Genomic DNA, 20381 nt, shown 5'->3' on the forward strand with positions numbered 1-20381 from the left:
TAACAGTTGTCTCTAAACTGAAGAATAAAACACAGCTAAGTTTAAAATTTACCATGAAAAGATCACGGGCTCCAATGTCCACTGCAAGCAAGAACGCCTTCTCAAATCTTTGGTGCCTACAAATGGGAAAGAAATAAAATTAAAGAACTTTACAGTTGCAAAATAAACTAAAGATAGAATGCTACGCAATCATACAAAGGGAAGGCTAAGCGCTACATTTCCAATGTTAAAACCAGTTACTGCGCAAAATTATTCTAAAATACTGTTAACACATTTGGTGTCTCTGTGTTATCTCTTTCAAGAAAACACATTAGAAAGGGATGAAGATGTAGATGCATAGTTTTCATCTGTATTTATATTTTGTAAAAAAAAAAAATATTTTATTATACTTACGGTATTTCTAGTATTATGTAACACTTTACAGAGCTCATTCAACAATTCACAGCACTCACTGTCCATCAGTGAGGCCATGTTTACAGTGCCCATTGTGTTCCCTGTAACAGCAGGAACACAACTCAGCAGATCGGGAAAGAGGCACCGCAGTTTGCCCAGGTTTCTATTGTTAACATGTGCGTTTACCAAAAATGCACTGCATGCAGGGTGTTATCATACCGCAACCCCTTATACCACAACTCACCTGCCACACTGTAATTGTCGAATAGGTGGTACATTGCATTACAAAGTGTCCATTACCACGCACTGCAATGCACCTCTATGAATGGGTGAAAACAAGTAACCTATCACTAGGTTTTGGGATGTGGGAGGAAACTTAAACCTCTAGTGTAAATCCATAAAAACATAGGAAAAACAAAGGAATGATCATGTCCTGGCTGGGAATCAAAGCTGTGCCTCCAACTCTAAAGAAAGTGCTGCAACGTATCCTTTATGCCACTCTGTACACCCACTATTCACTATTTGGCACAACCTAATCTTTAAAAACATTAAAGGGACTCCGAGCAGTGCAGAAACTATGGAAAGATGCATATCATTTTAAATCTCTCTTTCTCCTCTTTCCAATGATATATAAACCGCCGCCCTACGCCTTTTAGTTTTCGTTATTTTCACGATCGAAATCGCCGCGGCCGCGACTTCGATCGCGAAAATAGAGAAAACTAAAAGGTGTAAAACGACGATTTTGGTGTCGTCAGAATGGAGCTGCTGAATGGAGCTGCTGACTTTAGGAAAAAGTCGCCCTGTGTAATACAATGTATCTATGGAAAGATGGATATCATTTTAAAGCTCTCTTTCTCCTCTTTCTGACGACACCTAAATCGTCACCCTACGCCTTTTAGTTTTCTCTATTTTCGCGATAGAAGTCGCGGACACAGTAATTTCGAAGGCATAGGGTGGTGGTTTATATATCATTGGAAAGAAGAGAAACAGAGCTTTAAAATGATATGCATCTTTCCATAGTTTCTGCACTGCTCGGAGTCCCTTTAAATAAAAAAAAATCCAAAAATCCAATTTTTTTCAATTTCTTTTTTACTTTTATTTCCAAATAGAAACATAATTAATACACATGAAAGTAGTACAGATAAAGAGATTGCAGGTCTAAAGGCACAACAATCATGTACATTCTGATTACTGCAAATAAAAATCAGGATAAAACACTCTTTTTGAACAAATATTTTCCATTCTAGATATTCAACAACTGTTATTAACCAGAACTTCCCATAGTTAAGACCCCTTTCCAAGATATAATGAACAAGACTCTGGCAATGCTATGAATAGTAGTCACCAGTTTACTTTCCTTTTATATACGTTTGGGATATGATCACAAAAGGCCAGTGAGGAACCATAAGCCATTATTATCATCATTAGTATGAATTTACACAGCAGCACTGCAATCTCCTTTGCATTTCTCTATAGTGTACCTTGTCCTGTCTCTCAGAGGATCTCATAATTTTACCCCTACCATAGCGATAGTCCAGTGTCCCTCCTACCACAGTCTAAAGCCAATTAACTTATGTGTTGTTGCAATGTGGGAGGTAGTCAGAGTGGCCAGACAAAACTTGCCAATAATTCATAAATTAATTGTTCATTCAAGGAAGTAGAAGTAGTAGCAATAGTAATAATAACCATAAAACCTTAAAGAAATGATGTACATGAACCAAACATTTTAAAGGCCAAGCAAATTACAGTTGTTTTGAGCATCTTTGCATCGGCAAAGGGTTTGTTAGAAAAGTTGCTGTCACTAATCTACCGCAAAAGATAATCACAAAGGCAAGTGATTGCAAACTTTCCAGTGTGAAGCTGATGGCAGGTTTGTTAGGAAAAAAGCCAGTTTTCAGAGGGGAAAAAGTCCTGCAGCCAATGGAAATCTACCTGAAAAAGGTAAAATATCTCCCACTCTGTGATGTTATTTGTAGGACTAATTCAAACCCGGCCTTGGATGCACAGACTTGTGGGTAATAACAACACATGCAGCTACTTCCCGATTTGCATAATGCTGATATTATATCTTAGAGATCTGATGCCTTTTTTTGCTGTCTTAGTCCTCCGATAGATTTCAGCATGAAATCAGAAATCAGCCTAGCGTTGCCAGCGAAGGTCACCCCCCGAATGCCCATGCTTAGTACGGTCTCACCAGTATGCTAGCACGACTCCTGGTCTTCACAGGTGTCTGGCACCACCACAAGCACCTGCACCACGTTGCACCAGGTGCATGTAGTGACGTCACGCCCCTGGTGCCACATGTGGGGGGGGGGGCTTGAAACACTTTTACATTTGGGGGGACACCCACCGGGGGTATGTCGGGTATGACGGACATCGTGATATTTAGCATTGTTACCACTCAAGCACCCGTTCACACAGATTTTCCACTATGTCCAATCAATTGATGTTTTGGCCAGAAATCGACCAAAAGATTGATTGAGCAGCCAAGTTGTGCCACAGATTATTTTCCATTTCAATAAAATTATCAAATCGGAAAGGTCGATTGGGCAGCAGTAGAGTTGTGTATGAGCACCTTTTGTCTACAGGTTGGAGGCTGTCCAGCTCGCTATGCTGGATAATGAAAATACACTACAGAGTGACATTTGTAGAAACTATGTAATGTCTGCAGAAATGTCTCATTCAAATAACTTCGGCAGAAAACACAGCTATATAGAAGAACGCTCAGCTTTTTTCCCCCATGGCTGCAAATTATCTTTTTTATTTATTTATTTATTTTTTACATGAGAAGATAATCCTTTAACCACGTCACCTCAATCGGTTTTTCCTCTTAAAAACCTGAGCCATTTTCACCTTTCAGTGCTGCGTCCATTCACCTGCTAATAACTTTATCAGTACTTATCACACTGAAAAGATCTATACATTGTTTTTTTCACCACCAATTAAGCTTTCTTTGGGTGGTACTTTTTGCTAAGAATTATTTTATTCTAAATGCATTTTAATGGAATAATAAGAGAAAAATGGAAAACATTCATTATTTCTCAGGTTTTAGCCATTATAGTTTTAAAATAAAATGTTCTACTGTGGATAAAAGCTACACATTTTATTTGCCCATTTGTCCCGGTTATTGCAACGTTTAAAATATTTTCCTAGTACAATGTATGGCACCAATATTTTATTTGGAAATAAAGGTGCATTTTTTTCAGTTTTACATCCATCACTAATTACAAGCCCATAATTTAAAAAGTAACAGTAATATACCCTCTTGACATACATGTTAAAAAAAATCTCAGTTCCTAAGATAACTATTTATGTATTTTTATTTTTAATTGTAAACATTTTTTTTTTTTTACAAATATTTTCTTTGGGTAACTATTGGGGAGTGTGGGAGGTAAGGGGTTAATTCTAAATATAAATATAGGTCTGTTTATTTACAAAAGTGTGTAGGTGTAATTTTACTATTTGGCCACAAGATGTCCTCGCACATAATTCTCCTGTGCGTACTTTTAGTACGCAAACAGAAAGTAATACGTGGAGGTCTAAGTATTGGCTTTTGTGAAAAAAGCTCAGTTCCTAAGATAACTATTTATGCATTTTTATTTTTAATTGTAAACATTTTTTTTTTTTTTACAAATATTTTCTTTGGGTAACTATTGGGGAGTGTGGGAGGTAAGGGGTTAATTCTAAATGTAAATATAGGTCTGTTTATTTACAAAAGTGTGTAGGTGTAATTTTACTATTTGGCCACAAGATGTCCTCGCACATAATTCTCCTGTGCGTACTATTAGTACGCAAACAGGAAGTAATGCGTGGAGGTCTAAGTATTGGCTTTTGTGAATGACGTGGCATCTCATTGATGCCGGCGATCATTCACACGGGAACCTGGATCAATGTCATCCCAGTTATTGATCTCCCCTCTAACAATCGGCGGCGAGAATGAGCGCATGAGCGAGCGGGAGTGCGCGGCAGTAATGGATCTAGTACCTACGTCCCTGCAGGGTGAAGAGGGATGCTGCAGGGACGTAGATACTCTTCCTGAGGGAGGGCAAGTGGTTAAAGGACCACTATCGCAAAATCCTTTAAAATGTAAAATGCATGTAAATGCATATGTATACAATGTACGTTTTTCCGGAGTAAAATGTACCATGAATTACTTACAGTAGGCAGCAAAATCTGAAAGGTTTTGGACTTGTCCATTTTCTCATGGGAGATTTCAAGTGTTTTATTTATTTTCAAAAACATTTGCTGAATAGCAGTTGCTCAGTTCAACTGCCAAAAAAAGCATGCAAGCAAGTAGGGAGGATGGCTGGCATCTTTATATAGAGGCTTTCCATGGAGTACTTTTGTAAAGAATAAAAGAAATACTGAGAACCCCCTTGAGGAGATGGACTCCAAAACCTGTCAGGTCTGACAGATTTTTACTGCCAACTGTAATCGACAGCAACATAGGAGAAAAGTAATTTATAGTGCATTTTACTGTGAGAGATATGTACTTCTTATAAATATGCATTTTACATTTACCAATTTTTCGCGATAGTGGTCATTTATGTAGAATATCAATAATTATTCAAGCAACCAATAAAAATATAGCTAAAAAAAAAGTTATGTTAAAAAAAATGGCTTGTGTATCACGGTTATAGGTTATATCCATTGCTTTATGAATTTGGAGTTACATTTTACGCTCCCCATTCATTGACAGATCGTACCACCTTTCATTCTTCCTTCCAGGCTTCCATTTGGATTGATTTGGAAATGCACAGCGGGGATGTGAAACCTGTGTTATTGCAGAGACAGCAATCGTCATACAGAATGATATACATGCTTAAATGCTGATATCATAGAGCCATATGAAGCACAGCTGCGGATGTATGCATTTGCCATATGATAATACATCACTACAGGTGTGCTTTAATTGTCCTTCAAAAGTCTAAACAGTACATTGACCGCATGCCTGGCCTAGCACAGTCATAAGCCTTTGTTGCAAGTATCTTGCTTTTGTGAAAACTGTGTCTGTGGAAGGAGAGTCTTAAAACCATGAAATCTCATAGAGATGATAAGGGAAATCCCTGTTAAAACCAAGATCAGCTGCTCACTTGGTACAAACGTGTCAAGAAGGGAACAAAAAAAGAGAAGTGGCAGCACAGGCATTAAGTTTAATGATGCATTGCCTTGGCTCAGGCACTTGCTTACCAGAGGCTTTCTCTCTCTCTTTAGTTGAATGCCTTTTATACAGAAGGGGATTCAAGATATAGATACATCAGTCTTGTAGAGAAAACACACTGCTATATAAATAAGAAGTGAAGCCTTTAAATGCATTTTCTGTAACTGGTCTTCTGTTCGCTAACCGTGAAAGAACTCCTGGTTGGTGCACACATTTTGTTTGTGCTCAGTCTGCTTCAGGGCGATGAGTGAGGTTAACCCTAAAATGTTTAGGGTGTTTCTACTTAAAGCTTTAAAAAAAAAAAAAAAACATTCTAGGGCCACCTAGTTCATCACTGTCCTGCAATTTTCACAGTTCCATAGCATTGTCTTTTGTAGTATATTGGTGAGGGGCTTCTCCCCATGCCAGGACTCCACTCCCATTTGTGTGCTAGGACCAAAGCTCCATAATTTAATTCCATCAGCGTCTTTAACACTAAGTGACCCGTACCACCTTACATTACTCTCGGGGAGCTAAATGAGCACCAAGAGGGGGAAGAAAGCACGACCCCACTAACTTCGTTGTAAAAACTGTCGTGAGCAGTTCTCCACTTTTATGCAGATATGGGTATCATATCACCATTACACAACATGCACAACAGTGAAATAAATAAATCTATATTTGTAAAATATGGGACATGTTATTCCAGAGTAACAATGAACCTGTAACAATCTTACCTTCCGGCAGCAGGTCCTGCGGCGTCTCTGGCGGGCTTCAGGCAAGTGGCGAGGTCTCTGTGCTGGCATCTCCCAGCGTCGTCCCCAGCACCCCTGCGGCGAATTTGAGCGCGTGTGTGCAGTGCACCCAAACAGGCACGCGAGACCAGATAGGCCTTATAGGCTAAGGAGGCGCGTTTGAAGTGATGTCACCAGGTGACATCACCATGCAGGAGGTGCTGTCAAATTCGGGGAGTGGTTTCTAGATCTATCAATGGTGTATTTAAGGCCAGAGCTCTCAGTCACTCACTGGCCTTGATACTAATCAGTTTGCTGGTTCTTGGCCTAGTTAGTGAGCATTGTGAGCTACATTCATATATTGTGCTTGCATGATGTATGTACTCTAGCCAGTCAGTCTATATTTTGTAGTTACATGTTTGTAATATTATCATATCATAATATTATATTGAAGTAACATCATATTGTATATTTATCTGTGTACCAACCTCTTGCCTGCCTCTTGACCTCGCTCTTGTCTTGTCCTTCTGTACCTCTGCCATCTGATACACGTGTTTGACTCGGCCTGTCCCTGACCTCGCTATTGTTTGACCCTTCCAATACGACTGACATCTGACTTATGTGTATGACCCTGCCTGTTTATAGACTACGATATTGCCTAGCTACTCTGTACTTCGATACCTCTGACTTTGTGTACGACTATGGCCTGATCCTGACTACGTCTTACTTACTACTGTTTGTGAATTGCACTAGTTACGATAACCTGCTCATGTATCAGCGTGATAGAACCTCTATTTTTCAACTGGTAAGAAAGTTTCTTGATCCTTCATAATTAACAAAATAAACAACAGTTTAGATGTTATAATGCTTTACTACACTAAGGACACTATAAAAACATTTTCAGCCTGCTCAGTTTATTGTTCTAGAAACTCTGGGGAAGTTGGGTCTTTTGAGTACACATTTTGGGCCTGTGCAACTATTAAAGCATTCCGAAAAGATATTGAGGATTTATTCAAGATCAGTACAGGTTGTAAGGTGTTAGGCACGAATTTCCCTTCTGCCTTTAAAGCAGTAGGATTAGCCATACTATGCCACGGAAAAAAACACATATATAAGTAGATAAATACTTGATCTACTTACATAACACATGTATTGTACTGTTCCGATTTTGATTTCAGTGAATTTTATATAGTAAATGAAGAGAATTCTGTTCCTGGTGGGAACCATGTATTTTGCCCACAGTTTGAGGCGAAATCCTGATGTAATTTCTGCCCTTAACTTTTTTTCTTTTCTCCTCCAATCGCTGAGTCACCTCAGCCTTGCTTATAAACACAAGTGATAAGAGGATCGTGTTTCAGATAGGCAGCTGGGCAGGGACATAAAGGGAAGAGGAGGAATATATTATAGATAAAAAGAACCCCCAGCATGCAACTGTTTGGCACTGACTATTAAAGGGCCAGTGCTCTTAAAGTATGTGATAACTCCAAACCATAACAGCAGAAAAAGTTTTGAAAGTTTTGAATGAAGGATTAGCATCTTTATCACTTAATACACCCAGACCAGTTTCTGTTGAAATTAGATTTTTATGGTGACAATCCCGCTTTAACAGAATGTACTATATCAACAGACTGTACAGGTAGTCCCCAACTTACAAATGCCCAACTTACGAACGACCCGCCGATACGAACGGCATGGATTCAGTGTTTCCATGGGAACAAGCCCCCTTTTCAAATTGGACTTGTATAAGCAGGCACAGAGGGCAGAGGTGACACTAGAGGCATGGGGGGGGGATCACAGAGGAGGTACAGGGGACAGAGATAGCACATTGTTCCGACTTAAGAACAGATTCAGGTTAAGAACTAATCTACAGTCCCTGTCTCGTTCGTTAACTGGGGACTACCTGTACTATGTGTTTTTTGTTACAGCCCACTGGGTGACTGCTTTTAATTGTAAGTCTGATACCTTGGACTTGACACATTAAAAAAAAAAAAAGAAGAATTAGAAACAGTATTAGTAGACGGTTGTGTCATGCCATACAAGTTCATAATGTTTAGAATACATCCCAAAGTGAGCTATAGGCAGTTGAGGTGGCCATACATACAGTAAGTCAAAATGTTCAATCTTTCCCAGTACATACGTTGTATATAAAAATCTATCTTTTTCGATCGAGAAATATCGCTGAAAATGTTCCCTTTTTTTAAAATATCTTTTGATCAACTGGCTGTGCTGGAAAACCTTACTTACTTTACCTAACTTAAATTTTTCAGAAAAAAGGGAATAGGGTATGGTGGATTTGCTTTATTTTTCAAACATTTAAATCAATTAAGAAAACTGTTTTGATTTGAGAGATCTAAAGAAGAAAAATTGCATGTACCGCTATTTTTGGACAGAGCATTTATTCCATTAGAATGCTTTAAAGCGGGATTGTCAGCCACAAAAACAAATCCCATTTACCCACTGCAGTGTGTTTATTATGCAGCCTGCAACCTGACCCTGCATTGCAAGCATTCTAATCTAATCCTAAATGTTTCAGCTGTAATAAATCTTATCTCAGTCAGCCTGGGTCTATTTGGTTCATTGCAGACAACTCATCTCCCCTCCCACATTCCTGCTTCCCACTGATTGGCTGAGGGCAGTTCAGTGTGACACGAGGCTGAGAAGGGAGAAGCTGCTGAAATACAAAATATGCGTTTACAAAGCAAGCTAGATATGATTGTGCAGTTTCTAAGAGAAAAAAAAAGAGTGAGGGAGGAAATTTCATCAGGATTGGCTTTAGCCAGAAGAAGCAAAAATGAAAAGTGCCACGAACAGTTTTCTTTATATTTACTATATAAAATTAATTGAGATCAAAACATGGACAGTACAATGCATATGTTATGCAAGTAGAACAAGTATTTATCTACTTATATGTTTTTTTCCCTGGGATGGGATGGTTGCCCCTGCTGCTTTAAAAAATAAATCATTTTCCAGCTAGGCTTGCAAAATGAACCTCTTCAATATACTCTAAGTCAGGGGTGCCCACACTTATTCGGGTCGCAAGCTACTTTAAAAATTACCAAGTCTAGGAGATCTACCAACATACGCACACACCCCTCCCCGCCCCATCCCCCCCCCTCCACCACACCGTGTCATGACCCCCCTCCCCATCACAGCATAGTTGTCAGAAAATGGTCACAGAACCCTTCTCTTCAACACATACCCACCCCCCCCCCTTACAATCATTCTCCCCCCACACCACATGGCTCCTATAATCCCATAATAAATCACATCTATAAACACCCCCTTCCAACCACAATAAAGAATTGGGCTCAATCAAGGAATCCCCATCTTCCCCTCCCCCGCCCTCCACAAGCACCAAAATCTGAAATTCTATATGCCCACCTTGCAAAGCAGTCTCTTCAGCCACCTTTCTGTGCGCAGGAAATCCTCCAATCAGTCACCTCTGCTCACCTCACAAGAGCGGGGATGACTGTTAGCCACTGAAGACCCGCATGACTTGGGGAGGCGTGGCCACATGGCTTGCATCACAGAGCCTGAAGGGGAAGGAGAGGCTCCCCATTTGCTCCTCTCCCCTTCAGCCACGCCTCTCCCCATCAGCCGTGCCTCTCTCCTTCAGCTGCCACTTCTGGTAGGAGAAAATGACAGCCGCGGTTACACATAGTTTCACAGCCACAACCACGTGGCAGCTAAATTTGACAGGATGCGGCCAAGTGGCCGTGATCTACTCAGAGGGTGGTCGCAATTTACCGGTAGATCGTGATCGACCTATTGGGCCCCCCTGCTCTAAGTGTTTTAAAGGCGTTGGAAGGGAAGGTACAATGTTCCACATATGGTGGCAGTGCCCATGCCTCACTAGACTATGGATCAGGACCTTTGGCTTACTACAGTCTCTGTTCCATATTACTGTAATGAATAGCGGAGACGCCACCACATGGGCAAGCGGCATGGCGGCTATCTCCGCGTTCCAGCCGGCGGCTTCTGCCGCGCAGCAACATGCTGCTGGTTCGCCTGGTCCTATTAGTGCACACAGATTGAGAGCTACGCGTGCGCGCGACAGGACCTTTATGCTAGTAGAAGGGGAGTCAGCTGATCAAGTCGATCAGCTGACTCCAGCTATGCTCCGGATTGGCTAAGTGACTGGGGCGGCGCTGTGGAGCGCTCTGGGTATATATAGGACTTGCCTGTCAGTTGCAAGTTGTCTGCTGTTGCGAAAGCTTACGTGTGAGCACTCAGACCATAGTCAGATCTTACAGTGTGTTAGAACCAGCCGGAGCTGGGAATTCACACTTAGTCAGATTCCGTTGATAGCCTTATTACACTATTGTATTGTGAGACTTCTGTACCATTCTGTAGACTAGTTCCCAGGTGTTGAAACCAAGGAGTTCACACCTAAGACTAGGATATTGCTACATTGCTCCTGTTTATGTGTTAGACTAGTTCCCAGGTGTTGAAACCAAGGACTTCACACCTAAGACTAGGATATTGCTACATTGCTACTGTTTATGTGTTAGACCAGTTCCCAGGTGTTGAAACCAAGGATTTCACACCTAGATTAGGACTGTTATTTATTTCCGTTTACCTGTAATGATCTCTGGCTTTCCTGACCACTCTCCTGCTTACTGATTCGGTACTTCCGCCCACCTGATAAACTGTTGCCGATCTTGCATGTACCCGGATACCGAATCAGTCTTCAATCAATCTCTGTACTTTATCTGTCCGTATGTTGCTGACCTGGCTTGTCTGACCTTTCTGGCTGTCACCTAACCTTTGGGTGATCAGCCTTAACTGTACTGTCTGTGACACTTGCTCTTCAGGTGTTCATTAGCTGCAAGCACAGGCTTATGGTCACCTGCTCCTCAGGAGACCATCTTGCAGCACAGTCAGTGGTCCCTGCCCTTCAGGGGTCCACTGGCTGCAGTACAGTCTGATTCCCTGCCCCTTAGGGAATCTTTGGCTGCAGTGTAATCTGAAATCCTGCTCCTCAGGGAATCCTTGGCTGCAGTCCAATCAATATGTCTCATCCATCTGTTATCTCATTTGCAGCCCAGTCAGTGGTCCCTGCTCCTCAGGCGTCCACTGGCTGCAGTACAATCTGATTCCCTGCTTCTCAGGGAATCCTCGGCTGCAGTTCAATCATAATCACTCATTCCATTTGTTATCTCGTTTGCAGCCCAGTCAGTGGTCCCGGCCCCTCAGGGGTCCCACTGGCTGCAGTGCAGTCTAATTCCCTGCTCCTCAGGGAATCCTTGGCTGCAGTGAAACGGGAGATAACTTCTCCTATTACTGTTGCACCAAACACAATACCACATTGAGTGTCCTGTGTCTAGCTATACTAGTATTATTGGTGATTCTGCAGATCACCACATAATCAGGTATAGCATCTGTATTATTGGTGATACTGCAGATCACCAATAATCAGAAAATATCTGTAAAGCAGAAGGAACAAAGGCGCCTAAAGAATAAGATCACAATCTTAAAAACGTTTTGATAAAAAAAGCTTGGGGGGCAGTGGTGGGCTTACCCCCTATAAGCAGACACTGAAAAATGTCTATTTCGAAAATAGATTATTTTATTGGTACACTCCAAAGGGGCTGCAACGCGTTTCGCAGGCATAGACCCGCTTCCTCAGGCAATACAAGTAGGAGTACACAACAGTATCAGGTTCAGGAGACACTTGGCACCTCTGACAGACAGAGGTGCCAAACTGACTAGAATTCTCCGTGACTTGCAAAAAAAGTTTCTCTGTATCTGGCAACCTTGGATACTACTTGAATTCCCAGGCTTAGACGCCGAGTTTCTCACTACCTACTAAGTATTTTGCGCTTTTCTGAACTCTCTCTCCTCCCCTTTTTTCCCCTCCCTTCTCTTTTGCCCTCTTTGCCTTCTTTTCACCTCTTCTCTTTTCCTGGTCGCCCAATTCTTTGCTCTCTGTAAAGGTGGCCACACACCATACAATAAAATGATCCGATTTTACAGTAATTCGATAAAAACGATCGTATCTCTCGAAAAAATCGAAAGGTTTTTTTTCAATTCAACTGAAAAATCCGATCGGATTTCCCGTTTTTTTCTCTTTAATTTCTACTAAAGATTGTATAGTGTGTGTTGGATTGTTAATTTATTAATATACACACCCTAGCAATTTTCTCTTTTCCAATCATTTTTATCATAATTGAGGAAAAAATTGAACATACGTGTGTGGTACATTGGTCATAGTTTTGAAATGTTACAATCAGTCAGAAAAATTGATTGCAATTCTTAAATTGAACTGATAGTTAAAAAATTGTATGGTGTGTGGCCACCTTAAGAGGTGGTCATTGAGAGGATAGGACGATTCTCCCATCCCTCTCACCTATATTTCTTTTCCAGGACTACAGGTCCCCGGTGCTGTTTGCCGTTGGATCTTCAAAATCTATTGTTTACACTTGTTGTTTGTTCAATTGTATGCTGCTGGAGTGTCCTTTGTGCCTTTGTTATTTGAATTTGCTAGCTCCCCTGCGTGGGATGCATTCCTTTCCTCTCATGTATGCCTGTTAACATTTCTTTCTTTGTAATATATAAAATCGTCAATAAAAATATTGAAACCAAAAAAAAAATAATTTTCATATTAGAATTGGGCTACTCCCACCCAACTGTTACATCTAGATTCTAGCTGTAATTGGAATTCAGGTTCTGGGACTGGCAACTCTGTTGAAACTGTTGCTGAAATTATGATGGTATGATCTATGCAGTTATGCTTCTTTAATGATATGTTAATTGAACTCCTAAACCATGTCATTGACAGAAATGCAATCCTGTCAGTCAATATTATGATAACAGATGGCTATTATATGTAATTCTGTTTTATAAAATTTGAATGCAGCTTCTGATTACCCTTTAGGGTAATTAGGTTAATGGAATTCAGAACTTTTAAAAGTTCCCTGATTGACAGAAATATATATCCACATAAATGTAATGTTATAAAACTGGAAATGAGGTCAACAGTCCAGAACGATTTTCTGTTACGCACGATGTATAAACAGGACTCCATTTTTTTAAAGTGACATTCTATTAATATTTGTCCAGTTCTATACTGTACATTGCCTTATTTAACTTACTGACCTTATTTCTATTGACATACACAAACATGGCAATTTGAATGAGTTCTGGGAGAAAATGCTAGTTGGTTGTGTCACTTGATTAGTCAGGTGTGTAAATAAAGTAACAGAGGCTCCTGCCGGCAATTAGCCATGCAACAAAATGCAAATTTTCGGGCAATTGGTTCTCCAAACATAGTACTGTTTTCATGGTTGACAAGCAGCGCAGTTTGAGCTTACCGTTAATGTCCGTACACACACTAGATTGAATTTGCCTGAGGTGGCCAATAATGACTGCCTGAAACTATAATCCGCTATGTGTAAAGCAGACTTGGCAGGGCCGGCCCTAGACTTTTTGCCGCCTGAGGCAAATTTTAAAAAAATTATTGCTGCCGCCCGTGGGGGGGGGTGGGGGGGGGCGCCGCCGCCGAGCTGGAGGGGTAGCGGGCAGGGCGGGGGTATTGGGCCTAGCGGCGGGGTGGGGGGTCGGACCCCCCCTTCCCTCGCCTGGGTCCCCGTCCTCCGCTCCCCTCCAGCCTTAAATACATCAGAACTAGCGCAACTCGTAAGAGGCAGTGGGCGGGGAGGACTCACCTCTTCCTCGCTCGATCCAGCGTGCGCTCCACTGACGTCCCTTCCTGCAGCGCCGTCCATTTACAATACAGTGGGCGGCGTGCAGGAAGTGACGTCAGTGGAGCGCACGCTGGATCGAGGAAGAGGTGAGTCCTCCCCGCCCACTGCCTCTTACGAGTTACGCTAGTTCTGATGTATTTAAGGCTGGAGGGGAGCGGAGGACGGGGACCCAGGCGAGGGAGGGGGGGTCCGACCCCCCTCCCCGCCGCTAGGCCCAATACCACCGTCCTGCCCGCTACCCCTCCAGCTGGGCGGCCTGCTCCCCGCACCCTCCGACGGGCGGATGCCGCCCCTAGAAATTTGCCGCCTGAGGCAAAAGTTTCACCCCGCCTCATGAGCGGGCCGGCCCTGAGACTTGGATCACCACCCCGGCCACCAATCTGTCGGGCGGATCAACTTGGCCAATTGATGACCGATAGCTTTGTACTCGCAGCTTAACCCGCCTGCTGCATGATGTCACCTCTGCACCGCTTTGTCGGCCATCCCCCTCCCCCCCGCAACAGAATGCATTTACAGCCTGTAGGCTGACTATGCAACTGTGCAGCCTCGGCCCAATCCCCATTGGGTGATATCAATCAGGCGGACTTTTAGTTTTACATATTAATTTCTAGAGACTAAACTGATATTGCAAAATCCTATTTGATAACTGATTACAAAAGAAAATGTGCAGTACTAAAATACTTAAAGAGGAGCTGTCAACCATATTATCTCAGAAAAAAAAGACAAATTGGAGTCAATCCATAAAAGGCTGTGCGGGAAAAATCTTGTCAGGAAAATCCCGCATTCGGTATTTTAGACTTTTGTGTGCTTATTCATAAAAATCTTTACAGCTACGATAGAAGTGCGGTGATTTACCGAACTAAGCTTGCGGTAACATGAAAAGCTGCCCGAGTTGTTACATTTCTCCGTGCAGAGACAGCATTACAATAAAAGAGGCTTCCCCAACTTCCCTTTAGATGTGCATTGTTATACTGCCTCTGTTTGCCCTGAATCTCCGCTGAATCTGTCTATTAGTCTTTCTAAACAATCTATTTAATTGCCACAGCTTAGAAGAACTTCAAGAAATGTTACGCATGCAGGATTTCTGATGTAAAATATATCTGAAATCAGGTAACCAAGAGGTTAGAAAACACAGCATGGGGTATTCAGGGAAACCTTGTTTGTTCCGCTCTCACCTTGCTGCCTGGGAGATCTGTCTCCATTAACTTTGCTCTTATCCACTCCCTTATCACCCTTCAAAGCAGGCAGTATTCTCTGTGTCATTACCGCCTGCTCTAATCTTTATGAATTTACTGACATTTACTGACATGTGCTGGAGGTGTTCATCACACAAGGCGGTAATTTACGTCATTGCTCGGGAATTTCAACTATTTATGCAGTAATTGCTTTTATGAACTGACATTTTGTTCGGTAAAGTCAGCTGTTTTCAGCATTACCGCATGCGGTAATGCTTTATGAATTGACCCCATATAAGTAGATAAATACTTGCTCTACTTACATAACATATGTATTGAACTGTCCACGTTTTGATTTTATTGATTTTTCTATAGTAAAAAAAAGAGAAAATCCTTCTTAGAATTTCCCATTTTAACTGTGGTTATTATCAAGCCAATCCTAAGGTCATTTCCTCCCTTACTCTCCTCTGCCTGATTGTGTATACATTGCCCGCCCTTCACTATAGAAAGTGCATGGTCTCAGCATGAGAAATATTGGCCAATCAGAGAGGAACTGAGGTGTGGGAGGGAAAAACAGGAGGGAAAGAGGCTTCAGCCAATCAGGCTGCATTAGTTAAGCCTAAGGGGATAGTAGAGAAGCAAAAAAGGACAACCCAGCATAACCTGTAACTTCCTTTGTGTGTACCAAATAAGAGTCAGGTAAACTGGGGAATGATCATTTATCAACAAGAAAAGTAATTGTGATTTTAACTTTTGGATTGCCTGGTTGACATCCTTATTACTTGTTTACCAGATAAAAATAAAGAATTGATTTTTTATTTTATGCCCAACAGTTACACTTTAATGGATTTAAAAATAAAATGAAAGTGGAACCACATTTAGAAGGAAACCTGCCAGTGACATATGGAGGTGCAGGTACTTGCCTCCTTCTGAAAATCTCCATTCATACAATACTCTTTGTTAGTTCAAATGATCGTGACTGTTTTGGCTGACAGACTGCAAGCAAATCAGCCAAGCTGGATGCATTACTGTAATGAGAGGGATGGGACAGAAGAATCAAGAGGCTTCCCTATGCTATTGGAATCTGCTAAAAAGTCCAACAGATCTATAATTTCAGCCACCAGCCTGACTGTAGCCAGTGACAATTTGTGAATGCTTGGCCTGGTCAATCTGCATGCTTTGTCCTATGAAGAGAGGAAAGCGAAGAGAAACACTGGCAGCTGCTTGTTGCTTAGATATTGATAGACGCGTAGGCATCAGATTGAAAACAATCACAAACAATTATTTTGGCCATCTGTTTGATGTCTGTTTGCAAAACACCGTGATTGCCTACACTGAAATTATTATCTATTGTTTGTAACACCAACGTATTAAAGGTGCATACACACCTTTGATGGGCGTCTCCTGCCAGGGATTGTGACCCGACCCCTTTGGGTGACAATGCTGGGCTGAGCTTCTGACCCGTGTTAGCTGTGTAGCTAATGAGCTCTGCATGACGTCATGTGGCGGATGAGGGAGGGGAATGGACAAAGGAATTGTCCATCACTGGGGGTGAGTGATCGCTTGCTGGTTCAGGGTCGCTGTACGCATGCCTGATTATCGTTAATGGCTGCCTCAGCTAACTTTAGATAGGTGTGTGTACTAGCTTTTACGCTGACATTAAGCTATCATGAAAAACAATTAAAAAAAATAATTTTGGTTCGTTACATTAGGTCTAAGCAGGGCTTAAGTCTTTAAACAGCACCAGGCAAGCAAATTAGGACAGTCAGGCAGGAGTCATACATCTGATCTGCATTTGTGTTCTGGGCCACTGACTCAAAACACTGCAAATAGAGGATTATTTTAACCAGAAATGTAGCATTTTTCAGAAGGGCAGCAATGGCAGCCTGCATGCTATTTTCATAACATGCTTATTTTAATGAAAAATTCAGGTGAGATCAATACAGGAAATGAAGATACAACTGCCTCGCAGACTATCCTTAAGACACGGGTTTGACATGTCTGTCTTAAAGTATAAGTGAAGATACTTTTAATGTACTCTAACAGATCCATCCTCGTTCTTTTACTCTGCTTATAATAGTCCAAAGTACCTGAGAGGAATATGGAAAGCAAACAGAGGGATTTTTGTTTATATGCACTGCTGGTTTCTCCCTCTGGCCACTAGAGGGCACAGCTTTTTGTGCTTGTGACTAGCTCTCCATTATTTATCAAAAAGAAGGAATACACAACTAAAAATCTTTCCTCAATCTGCTCTCTGGTGCAGGTGAAAAGAACAGACAGAAGAATATATCAACAAGATCCCTTTAAGTGTGAACTAACATACATCGCCTGTTGCCCTTATAGGCAGAACAGTGGCATAGCGGGTAGCGCTCTTGCCTTGCAGTGCTTGGTCCCCAGTTCCAATCTCAGCCAGGGCACTATCTGCACGGGGTTTGTATGTTCTCCCTGTGTCTGTGTGGGTTTTCTGTGGGCACTATGATTTCCTCCAACATCCCAAAAACATACAAATAAGTTCATTTACTTCCCCCTAAACTGGCCCTAGACTACAATACACACACTACGGGATATAGAAATAGGACTATGATAGGGATTAGATTATGAGCCCCTCTGAGGCACAGTTAAGTGACAAGACAATAAACGGTACTCTGTACAGTGCTGCGGAAGATGTTGGTGCTATATAAATAATAATAATAATGAAGATCAGGACTCCATTCCTCCGGCGACAGATCGGGGCTGAGAGCTGTACAGACAAGTCTCTAAGTTACAGCCAAGTGACATGGAGTGGGGAGGAGGGGCAAAAGCGCGGCACATGAAGGAGCTGTTTGTTGAGGGTGGGGTAAGCAGGGGAATGATCTGGCATTTTGGATCTTTTAGCAATGTATCAGGGCAGCTGTACACATGCTAGATTATCGGCAGTGATGGCCCTAAACCGGCCAGTTTATAGTCTGGCACGTGCACAAAGCTATCTTATAAGGATCTAAAAAAACCTACAGCTTCAAGATACCTGGGGTCATATTCAAGGTGATAAGGATCTGGCAGCGGGCAAGCTCCTTATCACCTGACATAGCCCAGGATTTACAGACAAATTAAATTGCTGGCTTCATCTAAGCAATGCCCCAGTGAGGAAAGCCTTACTCAGGTGAATAATAACTGTGGGCTGGGGCATTGCTCCTTCAAGCTGGGCGATGGGGAGGCAGGTTTGTGCTGTAGATCTGCCCTTCAGCACCACAGCACTGTTACCTCACTCTCCAGGAGATCCGCCACTTTCCCCGGCTGTCTGCACCTAGCTGCCACAGCCACAAAGGCCCCCAGCACAGCCACAAAGGCCCCCAGCACTTTCCTGATGCCTGCCATTACATGCCAGGATCTAATGGCACCTTTGCTCTGCATCAACCTGAAGGACTTGTCAGGTCTACGTTACTTTCTTTACTAAGAATATACACTGATTGGACCAATGAGAATGATTCGCAGGTTTGTTAAAGTGTACCTGAGAGGAAAGCAGTCTCAAGTTTTATACTTGGGGCTTCCTCCAGCAAATTTGAGGCTGCTTGGTTTCTTGCTGTCTCCCCGGGCCATTCCTGTCCCCTGCTGGACAGCTTGGTACTCTGGCCAAGCTGTCCTTCATCACGCATGCGGGGCCTGGCAGCGTGAGCTCCCCTGCCCGAGAGCGCTCTGTGCCTGTGCAGGAGCAGAATGCTCCTGAGCTATGGGAGTGACTGGGGTGCGCATGCGCGATGAACTGTGACCTGGGGAGACGGGAGAGACTGACCGGCCTCAAGGGGGCTGGAGGAAGCCCCAGGTAAGTATGGAACCTGAGACTTCTTTTGTCTAGAGGTACACTTTAAGCACAACTGAAAAATATATTTAGATATTTTTGTTTTTCAATTTCAAGTAAACTCTATTTACTGTTTGGGGGCACGTATATAGAAAAAAAAATTGTAAGAGAATTTTACGAAGGTTTCAAGCAATAGTAACAACATCTACTGTAATAAGCTGTTTAAAATATATATTAAGTTCAAACAGGGTTCAGAACAATGATGAAAAAAAATTAATCAGGCTAGATCTAAAACACTGATCCCTTACAGCAATGACAAAGAGCCAATAGAAAATGTTATCAAGCTTGACATGCTTACGGCTGTTTTTAGCTAGTGTTAATCACACCTTGTTTAAATAATCATTAATAACTTTGCCGGTAAAAAATGCAGCGTGAATTTAAGACTGGAGGCAAAAATCACAGAGTTATGACTTATTATGCTGCACAGAGTTTGTATTGCGGCAGCCAGTTTGTCTTAAATACAATGAAAATTATCAGGACTGTTTAGGAAAACTAACAGTGCCTCCATTGCACTACACAAATGCCTGTAATGTCCTTTCAACACTATGGTATAAATAAATCACATTCCACAAAAAATATAAAAATAAATAAATTAACTTAGAAAAAAATACAGAATCATTCTCAAATGCGTACATTTAATAGAGGTGTGCATTCATTTGGGCATTAGGTTAGCGGTTATTTTAAATATCGCTAAAGATGTTCAAATGACAATTTAGTGTCAGTAAATTGTATTACCCTATTTCCCTTGCTGCTTAATTATCTGTAATGTTAAGTTGACCACTCACGTAACCTCACGTAACCTTAGACGACTTGAGCGGAGTGTGCTAGATCCCCGATAGGCACTCCACTGATAAGGGCAAGGTGAAAAAGACTTAACCGGTTGGACTGTGGGAGAGCTGTGAACCCTAACCCTAACCTCTAACTCTATCCCCTAAAACTAACCACAGAAAACTGTTTGTTTTCTAATGTTAATGCACAAATGCTTTTGATTTCATGAACCATTATTTCACAAAGGAACAAATCAAGAAGTATTTGTGGTGTGTGCAACATTGGACTCCATTGTACATGCCCAGTTTTAAAACTTTTTTGCAAGATACCTGACCTCTGTAGCCTTCTCTAACTTACTGCAGGTCTAGTGCAGACAAGTTTAGTACTGCCCTGCTACTCTTAGTTCTCCTGGCTGCCTTCCCTGCTATGCAGTAGGGTATGTGGCCTCCTCATCTTTCCATTAATTATGCTGCAAGCTAGATTCATGTCCCTACTGTCTACTCTAGATTAAACAACTGCAACTTGGCAGCAGTGGCATGGCCCTAGCTTCCAGCATAATGACAGCTTAACGCAAGTGGAAAAGGCAGCACATTGCACTGCGCTACATGAAAGGCAGTGCGGAGTCATTAA

At 42.0% G+C, this 20381-nt stretch overlaps 1 protein-coding gene across 6 annotated transcripts in view; it reads right to left on the reverse strand.

The window, feature by feature from the left end:
- The window catches only part of WDPCP (WD repeat containing planar cell polarity effector), a 541772-nt gene that overhangs the window by 281836 nt on the left and 239555 nt on the right, over positions 1-20381 (reverse strand). For all 6 annotated transcript variants that reach the window (XM_068232353.1, XM_068232349.1, XM_068232350.1 and 3 more), the window contains one exon: positions 53-116. In XM_068232353.1, the coding sequence (XP_068088454.1) occupies positions 53-116 (64 nt within the window). The remainder of the gene's footprint in view (positions 1-52; positions 117-20381) is intronic.

The sequence above is a fragment of the Hyperolius riggenbachi genome, chromosome 4 (genome assembly GCF_040937935.1).
Source record: "Hyperolius riggenbachi isolate aHypRig1 chromosome 4, aHypRig1.pri, whole genome shotgun sequence".
NCBI lineage: Eukaryota > Metazoa > Chordata > Amphibia > Anura > Hyperoliidae > Hyperolius > Hyperolius riggenbachi.